At 37.5% G+C, this 12,671-nt stretch overlaps 3 protein-coding genes across 3 annotated transcripts; 2 read left to right on the top strand and 1 right to left on the bottom strand.

Annotated features, from left to right (window-relative positions):
• Nucleotides 1-1,098: 1,098 nt before the first annotated feature.
• LOC141643461 (uncharacterized) lies at nt 1,099-3,239 on the top strand. The gene is made up of 3 exons (XM_074452632.1): nt 1,099-1,362; nt 1,455-1,864; nt 2,991-3,239. The coding sequence occupies exons 1-3, from the start codon at nt 1,240-1,242 to the stop codon at nt 2,992-2,994; spliced, it is 537 nt and encodes a 178-aa protein (XP_074308733.1). The 5' UTR covers nt 1,099-1,239; the 3' UTR covers nt 2,995-3,239.
• LOC141643460 (BTB/POZ domain-containing protein DOT3) lies at nt 2,365-6,467 on the bottom strand. Its single transcript, XM_074452631.1, has 6 exons — nt 5,998-6,467; nt 5,847-5,916; nt 4,129-5,027; nt 3,725-3,977; nt 3,513-3,641; nt 2,365-3,087 (listed from the first exon to the last, which is right to left on the bottom strand). The coding sequence occupies exons 1-6, from the start codon at nt 6,135-6,137 to the stop codon at nt 2,722-2,724; spliced, it is 1,857 nt and encodes a 618-aa protein (XP_074308732.1). The 5' UTR covers nt 6,138-6,467; the 3' UTR covers nt 2,365-2,721.
• Nucleotides 6,468-7,861: 1,394 nt separating this feature from the next.
• LOC141641699 (zinc finger protein STOP1 homolog) lies at nt 7,862-8,785 on the top strand. The gene has a single exon (XM_074450351.1). It carries the CDS (start codon nt 7,862-7,864, stop codon nt 8,783-8,785), a length of 924 nt encoding a protein of 307 aa, XP_074306452.1.
• Nucleotides 8,786-12,671: the final 3,886 nt, after the last annotated feature.

The raw sequence follows: 12,671 nt of genomic DNA on the forward strand, positions 1-12,671 counted from the left end.
GTGACTACTATTACTTTCACTTCTCCCGTCGTCATTATTTTTTTCTTCATTACTCCCGCATTTATTATTGTTAATTTCACTACTCCCATTGTTGCAAGTATGGCTTTCACTACTCTCGTTGTTATTATTGTTGATTTTACTACGTACAATGCGTGGATTAGCTTACCAATCGATTCAACAAATATAATATTATTAGATTTATATATTTAAATAAATCTGAAATATTAAATTAGAATATTATCAAAGAGCAATCATTATTTTTTACTAATTAAATTACAAATTTAATGAATTATGAAATATTACATTTTTTTGGAAATCTAGATCGATTTATTTATCTTTTAATTGTTTCCAAAATATAGCATATTTACATTATACTCCCTCCATTTTTTAATATATGACGTTTTGCTTTTTTTGAGGCGAATCTTTGACTTTAATATTTACAAAAATATATTTGGTAAAAAATTATAAAAATTATACCATTAAATTTCTTATGAAAAACTCTTTCATATGAGTATACATATCACTATATTTAAGCATATAATTTGAGAGATATTGAAGAGAGAAGTGTGTGTCTCGAAATGTGAGAAAGTCATATATAGAAAAATAGAGGGAGTATTTGTGTATATTAAATAACTAACATCTTTATACTAATTAATACCATAAGTGGGGTCTATTTATTTTAAGGAAACTTACCATATTCTGGTATTCTCTAAATGTATATTTCAACCAAAACTATATAATATTTATATTAAAGTCCCTTATTCAGGTCCATCACACAGTGCTATGATTAAAAACTATATAGTATAATTAATTTCTATAAATTTATTTAATTACATTGAAGTCCCTTGATTTCTGGAATTAATATATAGTATTGATAAGTAATATTTGTTTATCATGAAGGAGAGAGAGAAATGGCTATGTGAAGTAAAATAACTAAATAACAATTTGAAGACACTCACATTAGCTACTATAACAAGTCATTTTTATGGAGGGATTGTTTAGAGAAGATGAGGTCAAAAGATGGGAGCATTTTCGGATTATTGAAAGGTGGGATTATTCTTGGAAGATGTCATAAAGGTTGAATTATTCCCGTCAATTCTTCCAAATTTAAATTATTAAAATAAATAATTTATTCGTAAAAATACATTTCAATTTTTAGGGGTTTTGCGGGGTTTAGGGTATTTTCATTCACTCAATCAAACCCAAAGAAAAAAAAAATCAAAGAAGAAGAACACAAAAATGGCAGGAAGATTAGGGAAAAGAGTAATCAGATTCGCGAACCTTCCAATCAAGCTTCTCATGCCTACTTCCTTCTCCAACATCTCCGAAATCGCTCTCAAAACCATTCCTTCCGCTTCCAAGGTAATCTAATTTAATCAATCATTCTTTGATTTTATTCAAAACCCTAATTCCCAATTCAATTTATTATTATATTCGAATTTGTTGAATTCCAGATCGAGATCAAGAGGGTATTGGAATCGCTATACGGATTCGAGGTCAAAAAAGTGGAAACCCTAAACATGGAAGGGAAGAAGAAGAAGAGGGGTGGGATATTGTTAGCTAAACCCGATTATAAGAAGGCTTATGTAACCCTAAAATATCCGTTGTCGATTTCGCCTGATCTTTTTCCTATTAAGGCGATTAAGGAGGATAAGGCGGAGTTGGATAGACAGAGGAAGACTAGCATTGTTGAGGCTGAGGGTCAGAAGAAGTCACATTGGCTTGAGGAGAAGCGGGCTCGGAATGAAAAGACTCCACATCGTGCTCGTCCTACTCGTCTTCCTCGTTCTCCTCGTCGTGGTGGTAGGGAGGAGACTGCCAAGTTCCCTTGGACTAGTATGAGGAATGCTGGTTCTGCTAATAGGTAGATTTAGATTGCTTCTTGTGTTTGTTTTTAAGTTTGGTTATTTGGTGATTATGTTATGTGGAATGATGGAAAATGTTAGTTGTTTTCGGGTTTATGGATGATTGTTTATCGTGGTAATGGAATATTTGATAAATTTGGTTATGAGAGGTGAATAAGTTATTTGGTGTCATGAGAAGTGTAGAAGTTGTTGATTGAGTTTATGAGTGACTTCGTCCTGATAACAAGTTCGTTAATAAGCTCATTTTGGAGATTTTTTATGTGGAGGTGATGGTGTTATATGCACTTGGGTGTTATGTATTGTTGCCAAAGCTGTTTTGGTGAGTTTAAACGATTTTATCAATTTTGGAAGATGAATGATATGTCTTGTTATCATGATTTCTTTTGTGTACTTCTGTTTGTACAACAATTAAAGAATCTGCCTTGACCGTGTTCATCTGGTCTAGTGTTTGATCCTTGTTATAAAGGCTTTCAAGGAAAGGCAAAACACCAGCATGTGATCTTGCTTGTAAGATAATATGATAATATGGGATTGTTGATAGTGCTAATTTGTTATATGGAAGAGTAAATATGATATCCGTTTACATGTGGCCGTACAATGCTACTTATTAAACTGTATGCACTTGCTGCAAAGGTAATGAGCTGTTACACACTTACACCTAAGATTGTTCTAGTTCCCATCTTCTGTTGGGATTCTCTGTTCCATTCGACAGCTTTGGCTTAGTGCTATATTCTATGAAAGTAATTTGACATGTTTACTTCTTAAACCTCAAGTAATTGTTTTTGAAGAAAAAGCGTTTTGGTAGAGGGATTATAAAGGAACACTTTGATGTCTTTGAGAGTCCTTAGATTATAGCTTAGGAAATGGATTGTCTCCTTCCAAGGTTTGACTGTCTCCGTTGGCTGATTTTCTTTTGTTCTCCACTGTCTGCCTCAACCTTTCCATTGAAACTAGCTGCATTTATAATCTTTCTCAATCCTAGCATCCAACTTGAGGTGCTGTGTTGCTTGTTGATCAGCTTCTCATACTCTCTTTGGAGCTCTGAATAGTCTCTCTGCAGCTCAAGCATCTGCTCTTTCACCTTCTCAAGTTCGGTTTTAAGCGTGTTTATTTCTTTCTTCGCAGATAACCAGCTTTCTTCACCTTCACATTCAGCAACATTTTCTACTTGCTCCTTGCTTTGCATAGCTACCCTCATCTTTGCTTGCTCGGAGAATAAGACCTGTTGAATACTCGCTTACGTGCAATTCATATGTAAGATTTTGTTGAGATAATTTGGTTCCTTTCATGTGCAAGCTTACAGTTAGAACAAACTAGTTCTCAGATATACTCTTATGCTGTCATTTATTATCCGTGAGATTTTGATGGTTGAAATTTTTATCTCATGCATGATGAATCCGGCCTTTTGTTTTCTAGTAGATACTATGATAGAAAGATAAGTTTTCCCGAGAAATATTGACAAGCGTAGCATATGTTTTATATCATTCTAGCTAATATTATCTTTCACTGTGGTGGAGGCGTTTCCAAAACCAAAGAAAGATTTTCGACTTTGTCGCTGTAGAAATCAATGTGAATGGGTTAGCTGCAAAGTTAGCGTTTAGAATATAGTCATATACTGGCATACTGCTATCAAACCCAGAATATTACCTGTATAACAGTTTTGAGAGGCAAGCGGTCATTCTGTGCAATATGCATGCAAGCGTCAAATGATAGCTTCTGACAGCTCATTACTTTACACAACCTCTTACGATCATGCTCTTGCAGCGAAGGATGAGTCTAATAAACAATGATTCAGTAAGTGCTCTCGGTGGTATTGCTAGAAAGTGTTGTTGAAGTATACGAAGTATATAGTTGTGTACCTTCATATAGATGTCAATTGCTCTGTATAGGCCATCATGGCATATTCTGGCATTTTCTGGCAACGCCTCAGCTAAAGCTTGGAATGTGGAAATAGTAAGATTTGGGTCAGTTGCTATTTCAGCTAAGTAGTTGTCGAGGAGCTTACTAACTTCCAAATTTTCAAAGTTCTGGTTTTCCTGTTCATGCATCAGAAAGTATTCCACTATTCTCTGAACAGTGTCGGTGTTGTACATTGTCTTCTTTTCTGGTGAACTGTGACAGAAATTTAGTATGGTTCAATAATATCTCTCTAGTTAGATGGGAGTGTAAATCCTCGCTTATTGAAAAGTCTGTTAAACAGGCATACGCTATTTCCTGTCGTGTCTTGTTTTGATTCACTAAAAGCATGAGACAGAAAACTCACCTTATTGGCTTTCCTTGGTCTCGGCTGTCGTAGCTAAAGATTAGTAAGTCTTGCACAGTGGCATCAAGCAAGACTAGCCCTGCTCTCTTCTCAAGCTCTGAGATTAAGGCTGGTGTTATTGAGTACATCATGGCCATCTTTAGCATCCATAATAAAAACTTGCAGGAAACAGCTTCTTTCTGTGGAGGAAGTATGCTGACAAGGCTTTCTATGATTATCTTTTGCTCTTTACTTTGGCTGATTGGGGCTTCTTGGATTCTTCCACTTACTATACTTAATTGCAGCTCGCCACTGCCAAACCAATGCTCTCTTTGTCCTAGTACCTCTTCTTCCATGCCCGGCAACCATTTCTCTGCATAATGCTTAATACACAAACCTATGATCTCTGGTTTAGTGCCTTTTGACTTTAATGCTGCTATTATTCTGACAAAATGGTCTATACGCAAGTTCGCAACATCATCAAACCACCAAGTTATATCATCATTCAGCTCTCCAACCGACCTCTTGTCTTGAAAAGCCTTCCCAGAAATTGAGTCACAGCATCTCCTTACGATTTGAAGATTTTCTGCCCAAGGAGATAAATTTTCGCAAGTTTTGAGAACCATAATGGAGTCTCTCCACGAAGCTAGTACTATGAATGTTAGGAAGGCTTCGGTTTTGGATATTAAGTTTCCTTCTTCAAACTCCTCTGTCATTTCTAGCAGTTCCGATGCACACCTCAGTGGAGCCACATTGTTTGGACTCAGTTCTAGTGGGAGACCATAACAAAATTTTAGAACAACTTCAAAAGTAGCGGCTCCTCCTGGGAAATTGTCAAGTTTAGCATCATTTCTGTAGTCTGAGTTAGCAGGATGGAGATCTACCCTGCCTATGTATCCACTCTTTGAAAGGACTGCGTACTGTTCAAGAAAACCATGGAGGTGAGAAATGTGAGTTCATGACAGTATGCAATTTGAGGTGATAAATTATTTTGAACTATTTCCACGGGCGTTTGAGTTAGGATTCGGGAAGAAGTGCAGTTCGACCTGAATAATGGGTTAGGTCCGCCCCTGATTACACCATTATTCAGTACCTGGGTGTAATATAACCTGTTATGCAAAATATTAGTCTTTTTGTCTACATGTTGTTTCCCTAATATACAGACCTTACTGTCCTGTGAGTCTGTGACTCCTGTCCTTAAACTCATTTGATGCTAATTGCTGATCGACTTAGCCTTCCCTGGTAATTACTTATTTGTAGCTTTACAAGTTGCCTGACAAAAGCAAGTAGTGTGTGTTTTTATCTGTGAATGTGAGGGGGGGTTCTATGTCATAATTGGGGTTACATGTTCAACTTCTATGCTATTGCGTATATCACATACATCTTTTATACGGAGTATAATATTATCATCATTATAGCTGTATGCTCATCTTTCCTTCCAGATTAACTACGGAGTATTTTTCTATATTTTTTTTTTTTTTTAAATTATTATTAATGGTTAGCCTTATAAGATGATTCATGTTGACCCCAAACCATTTTTTTTTTATTAAGGCTCTGTTGCTGGTGTTTGTTGTTTGTGTTTTACTGCTGCTGGTGGAAAATTGTCGATACTACTGTGCTAACTTCAGTAGTAGAAGAGTATCTTTGCCTCATTCCCTTCCCAAATAAAATAAAACTTAAATGTAAAATTTAGGACTGCCAGATCTTTTTATGTTAAGTGAATGTAGGGATAGCTATACCTTGTGTACATTAAAGGTGATGTCCTCAACTTGAATTGATAGATCTGTCGGAATGTCTGAAGTCACAGACCTGCATATAGAACAAAATAGATGCTATTTATACGAGGTAGAGATGAACAAAGGAAACAAAATAGTAGGTTCACGGCTTTACCATGAACGATCCTTCTTTTCAAAGTTTTGAGCCATTGTGTAGCCTTTGGTAGGAATCATAAGCTTGCCAGGAGTTTTGCTGGTGTCGTCACAGACGTACATTCGGGACTGAGCCTGAGTTTGATTGTGGTACTGCTGCATTGTTGCCCTGAGTCTGAAGCAATGTTCTGCAGTTCTTATTGAGTGAGATTCAGGTGTGGGACATTGCTGGACTAATGCTTGAGAGTTGAGTTTGTGGTTTTCGGACAAGAAGACAGCTTGAGAGTAGTTGAATGTCTGTATTCTTCACAGTTATTGGCAGTTTCTCACTTTCTTGTGTCTTTAATATTAGAACATGATTAGACATAAAAAGATAAGATGTGTATCTTTCATGGGTCAGGTGCAAGAATTTGAGGTTTTAGACGTATCATAACTATATTCTTGACATGAAGAATGTTTTTTCCGACACTTCGGTTGATGCAGGCCACACATACACAACTGCACAACTAAGGACACTGCTTTTATAGTTAGCAGAGTTGTACACTTGTACCAAGTGGTGGGTAAGTGAGTGCAGAGCTGTAACTGGGTCACTTGGAGTGGTTTCTGGTTAGTTTTTATCGGGTTCAGATTTGGTTGGGTCGATATCATTTTTCCAGTCAAGTTGGGTCATTTATTGGGTTAGAATTGGAAGACACTTTACAGTACATTTTCAAGCTTGGAGCTGTAATTTCATGTTTAGAGTATTATATTAGTACTGTATTATTTTGTTTTCAAGTCAGGAGTATCGGGTTAAGTAAATGTCGAGTTAATATTATCCGAATAATTGTTGTTGTCAAATCATTAGTGTGCGGATTATACTCTACTTGGTTAATCGCAATTTGAGTTGGTTTGTTACAAAGCAAATTAAATTAATTATGGCTGGGGTCCTTGGTTGTGTGGAGTTGGTTTTGATCCAACCAATTTTTAGGCTTTAATAAGGTAGAGTCCACAGTCAACCGTCATCATCACCAACACTGCGGGCTCCACAACCGATCACCACCATCAGCCCCCTAAAAACCCTAACCTACCACCTCCATTCAACTGTAAAACTAGCCCACCACCCTTAACCAGTCGAAAAGCCAGCCCCAATACCTCGAGGCCTTTAATCATCTGTAAAGCTTACCCTACTAGCGCTAAAACAATTAAAAAACATCTTGTGCTTCCTAAAACACCAGCTTTAACCACTGAGAGTCTGAAACCCGTGCTCCTTATGTTAAATGTAACATGTAACAGTAATTATTGTGTGAGACGGTCTTACATTAGAGACGGTATTGTTATGTAAAAAAAGGGAACTAGTTTATTAGCATTAAATAGTTTTTTTTTTTAAAAAAATGGTTAAGTCTTAGTAGCAGTGCAGATCCTCTGTCCCATTTCATATCACATCTTATGTCCCATCACTTCTCCTATTGACACATAAGCCATTTGATATATATTATTATCATTTTTATTATCTTATGTGTGATGTGTCAAGATCTTAAGGTAGGGGACACAATATGGGAAATAAAAGTGGGACAAGTGATCTCAATTCGTCTTAGTAGAGCTGACAAAGAATGACACGACACAACCACGACAAAAAATTAACAAATTTGGGTCAAGGCTTGATGACCCATTTATATGAGTGGGTCGACATGATCACGACCCGATATTTACTCCCAAATTCCCAATCATATTTCAAGAATGAGAGGGGAAATTACGATGGGCCCACAAAGCACCTATACAGAACCTCCAAAAGTCAAGACTGTCTACGACTTTTCAACTTCTCCTTTAGTCCTATTCCGGCAATCCCTCCTTCCTCGACCACACACCCACTACGAATTACCAACCCAATATTCAAACCGATTTAAAAAATGAGAGCACCCGTAAACCCGGTTCAGCCCGGGATCGAATCCGACCCCAGGGTCCCACTCACCAACCTCGCCGCGATCCAAACCCGACTCGACTCACTGAGCAGCCACCTGTCCGATTCAGTCAACTCGCGCACTGTCCTCCCGGTCCACCAACTCGACTCGATCTCCTCCGAGCTGTCCTCCGCCATCCAAAATGTCATAATCAACGGCGCCGCCCTCCTAGCCACCCTCACCCAACCCCAACCGAACCTGATTCCGAAACCCGAACCCGAGGATACGGAGATCGTGGAGGTTGACGCAGTGGAGCTGCTTGCGGAGCAGGTCCACGTGTGCCACCTCTGCGGTAAGGGGTTCAAACGTGACGCTAATCTCCGGATGCACATGCGGTCCCACGGGGATCAGTACAAGACCTCGCAGGCACTTGCCAAGCCGGTCCAGGACTCAACAAAGTCAAATGGGGACAATATAAAACGAATGAAGTTCTCGTGTCCGTATTCCGGATGCAACCGGAACAAAAACAGCCCGAATTTCAAACCGTTAAAATCAGTTGTATGTGTGAAGAATCATTTTAAAAGAAGTCATTGTCCGAAGAAGTACAATTGCGAGCTATGTAATAATAAGAAGTTTTCGGTTATTGGGGATTTGAAGAATCATATGAAGGTGTGTGGGGAGGAGAAGGGGAACTGCAGGTGCTCTTGTGGGACCGGGTTTTCGAGCAAGGATGAGTTGTTTGCTCATCTGGCATTGTTTCAAGATCATTTCCCTGTCTTTGATCGTTCTTCTGAAAAGGATCAGCTCGTAACGGCTTCTGGTTCTGGTGTAGGGTCGAGTAGTGGTGGCGGTTTTGGTGGTGGGTTTGAGTATGATCAGTTGTTGGAGGGGTTTATGGGGGGTAATTCTATAGACGAGTGTTTTAGATTTTGATCTTGTTTGTGTTTTTTTGAGTTTTACTTGCTTTACTTGTTACTCCCATTTTTGGATTCATCGTGTCAATATACATATACTCTCATAACAACATTGTTCTAACATAGCAGTCCTTCATAGTCTTACTCGAGTTTCTTTCAATGGCGGAGCTAGGGGAGCCTGGGAGGGCCAGCAGAGGCGCTTGGCCTTGCTGAATGATAGAAATTTCAAAGTTTTTTTAGTTAAATTTCTTCAACTCTCTTCAAGTTCTTATACTAAAATTGTTCGAGCCCTCTAAGTGAAATTCATAACTCCGCCACTGGTTTCTTTGAATATACTTGTATACATTGGTGCATCATTTTAACTTGGAAACAATCTTCGCATTTTAGTTTTCTGGTAAATGTAACCACATATTGCTGAAGAGTTCTTTTTGAGCTGAAAATGTACTACCTTGAGCAATTTAAAATAGGATGAAGTTGATCCTAAGCATTTGTAGCTAATGAGAAATCTGAAGTTGACTACAATATCCGTAATGAACAAAGTAGAATCTAAGTAAATGAAAACAATTTTTTTAAATCGTAGTTCTCGAAAAAATGATTGATTTGAAAAAAAAAAAAAAAAAACATCACTTTATGAGCTTGTAAAACGAGTTATGGCCTCTTTAAGTTTTCCGCATAAAAAATTTGGATATTTTTTATAAAGTGGAAAACGTCAGGGGTACCGCGTGAATTATCCGGAAAAAAAAAGTGGTGCGTCAAGGCTATAATCAGCAAACATTGCATCAGCTTAGCTATCAGGTGAAATCAGCTATTGCCTATTGGCTGATGCTATGTATTATGCATACAATGTTAAAAATGTTTTTCCCCTCTACTTGTTAATCACGGGAAGTCTAAACTCCAAACTACTTTTGAGAAGATATAATACCGAGTATTAATGAAGTCACCAATGAGGATTGATTGGTACTTTGGTAGTCCTATAGGGTTTAGATGAGACCTAACAAAATTGATACGATCCAAATTAAATAGACCAAAACTCGAAAACCACAAACCGCGACTACACTCAACCAGAAAATAGGCCAATCTAAAACAACACGCCAAGAAAATGATTGTGACTCGACCCAAAACCAAATTTTCTAAAATGACTAGACCCTGTTGTGACCAAGCCTAGAATCAACTCGAGTAATTCGTTTACTGGATCTAGTTTAGACTAAGGTTCTATACAGATGATAGGTGCATGCTCCAATCCTTCTTTCTGTTCACTTTAGATCAAATAATTCGTTTACCGGATCTAGTCACTTTGTTACTCCTCTCGGCTCTCACGCCCTAGCAAAGCAGTATCATTGTAGCCATACCACTTCCATTCAAGTGGCAAGGACTCCCTTTGTCCCCAATCATTTATTTATTTTTTAAAATTCTTTATGAGGAGTATTTTTAATCAAAGACAAACAAATGATAAAAGATATTGCGTAATTTTTATTAAACTTGATTAAACTAAACCCGACTTGAATGACTCGACCTAAACTAGTCACGACTAAATCCCGAGATGATGGATTTGAAACGGAGTAGTCAGGAATGTTGTTTAACAATTCCCGGGACCATGAAAAATATCTCCCCATCTACAAAATATCTGAATTGTCCAGTCAAATAGCAACGGCACACAGATGATGATTAAACAGGCTGAGTCGAGGTAATAGCAATCACGAGAATGTTGCTTAACAATTCCTGGGATTTTGAGCACATTGTACTTCCGTCTCCCCTCTAAATTTGACATTCAATATTTCAATTCAACTGTTTTGATGCTATACCCTTATTTATACCGGTCCCGTGATTCAGACTTTGAAATTTCAGCTTGAATTTTTCAGAATTAGGATGCATATAATACAACACAAAAATATGTATTCACATATAACAAACGTACACTTTTACTTCATTATATTCTCGTACGTCCAATCCAATTAGCTCAAGTTTTGCACACAAATACAAAAACAACAAAAATGTCGATATCTTTGGAGGCACGTGCAATGGCAGGAGAAGATTATGCAAACTTTGGCATGGAAATGGAGGAATGGGAGCGGGCTGACTTAGAAGAAACACCAGCTCATCTACTGGCCTATGAAGACGACGAAGAACCATGGTTTCTCGGGAGAAATAGTAATGCTACTGATAGTATATGTAGCGATGGTCATGATGAGGTTAGAAATGAGGATCGTGAAGAAGTCCTTGGGAAGTCGGAAGAATGCACAAAGTTGAAGGGAAGATTTCGCTTAAGAGCGCTAATAATGATGATCGCGGCTGTGTGTAGGCTAATATTGCTTCTAAGAGTGCCAACATTAACGTAATAATCCATTACGCCTAAATAATCAAGAAGTCATTGTCCGAAGATGTACAATTGCGAGTGATGTAATTAATAGGAATAATTATGATAGATGAATTATAATAGTTAGGTCTCAACCATGGTATTGGTTGAGATGATTCATCTATTATGGTATTAGAGCCAGCGTGACCAAAGGTCATAGGTTCAAATCCTTGCAACCTCCACAAGTGTTCTTGTGGGACCGGGTCACTTGGCATTGTTTCAGGATCATTTCCCTATCTTTGATCGTTCTTCTGAGAAGGATCAGCTCCTGACGGGTTCTGCTTTGGCTTCTGGTTCTGCTGTAGGGTCGAGTAGTGGTGGTGGGTTTGAGTTTGATCAGTTGTTGGAGGGGTTTATGGGGGGCAATTCTATAGATGAGTGTTTTAGATTTTGATCTTGTTTGTGTATTTTTTTGTTTTACTTGCTATACTTGTTACTCCTAATTTTGGATTCATCATGTCAATATACATACTTGTATCAACATTGTTCTAACATGGAAATCTATATACATACATACTTGTAGCTACATTGTTCTAACATAGCAGTCCTTCATAGTCTTACTCGAGTTTTCTTTCAGTGGTGGAGCTAAGAGAGGGCTAATAGAGACGCTTACTCTGTTGGACGATAGAAATTTCAATGTTCTTCAGTGAAATTTCTTAGAACTTCTTTCAAGTTATTCTTATGCTAAAAATTTTCAGCCCCGCCAAGTTAAATTCGTGGCTCCACTAGACCACCACCGGTTTCTTTGAATATACTTGTATATTGGGGTGCATCATCCTAACTTGGAAACAGTCTTCTCATTTTAGCTTTCGTACAAATGCAACTAGTCAACAACATATTGCTGCAGAGCTCATTTTGAGCTGAAAATATACTACTTTGAGCAACTTAAAATAGAATGAAGTTGATCCTAAGCGTCATAGCGAATGAGAAATCTGAAATTGACAGCAATTTCCATAATGAACAAAGTAGAATACTAGAATCTAAGTAAATGAATGCACATAAGACCTTTTCATATAACTGAATATTTCCAATCATTGTTTATTTTTGGCGCAAATTCTCATTTATGATGACAATATTCCGTCATAAGCTTCTGACAAGTGAAAGGGGGCTGAGACGGTCTGCATTTCTGGTGGCAACTTTTCAGGTGCAATAACTTTGAATTGGTGGAGTAGACAGACTTAGCATTTATTCCCTGTTTATTTCAATAACAATTTTAAAATAGGCCGGTCACTTTCATGACTAAAGACGAAAAGGTGAAAGTAGAAGATCAAATAAATGGTCCAAGAAATTGGAAAAAATAAAGGAGCAAATAACTTAGCCTTATTCTATAACAATTGGTCTTCCTTGAGACTGTCATATCTGTTTTAAAAATAAAACGGTTGTATTCATCCCAAGGATAAAACACCTCAAGTAATACCTCATATAAAATAACACAAATGTAAGACAAGATTTTTTTTGGTTTTCTCTGTACATTATGGTTTTATCACATCTAACAACTTGTCAGTTGTCTCGTTTCTTATTTAAGGCTATATGCTCGTCTTAAACAATAGTT

The sequence above is a fragment of the Silene latifolia genome, chromosome 2 (genome assembly GCF_048544455.1).
Source record: "Silene latifolia isolate original U9 population chromosome 2, ASM4854445v1, whole genome shotgun sequence".
Classification (NCBI taxonomy): Eukaryota; Viridiplantae; Streptophyta; class Magnoliopsida; order Caryophyllales; family Caryophyllaceae; genus Silene; species Silene latifolia.

Coding starts and splice junctions, on each gene's coding strand:
- LOC141643461 (XM_074452632.1), top strand. CDS start 1,240: ATGGCAGGAAGATTAGGGAAAAGAGTAATCAGATTCGCGAACCTTCCA. Junction 1,363..1,454: donor CCATTCCTTCCGCTTCCAAG/GTAATCTAATTT, acceptor GTTGAATTCCAG/ATCGAGATCAAGAGGGTATT.
- LOC141643460 (XM_074452631.1), bottom strand. CDS start 6,137: ATGCAGCAGTACCACAATCAAACTCAGGCTCAGTCCCGAATGTACGTC. Junction 3,978..4,128: donor GACCAAGGAAAGCCAATAAG/GTGAGTTTTCTG, acceptor TTTCTGTCACAG/TTCACCAGAAAAGAAGACAA. Junction 3,642..3,724: donor CAATTGACATCTATATGAAG/GTACACAACTAT, acceptor ATTGTTTATTAG/ACTCATCCTTCGCTGCAAGA.
- LOC141641699 (XM_074450351.1), top strand. CDS start 7,862: ATGAGAGCACCCGTAAACCCGGTTCAGCCCGGGATCGAATCCGACCCC.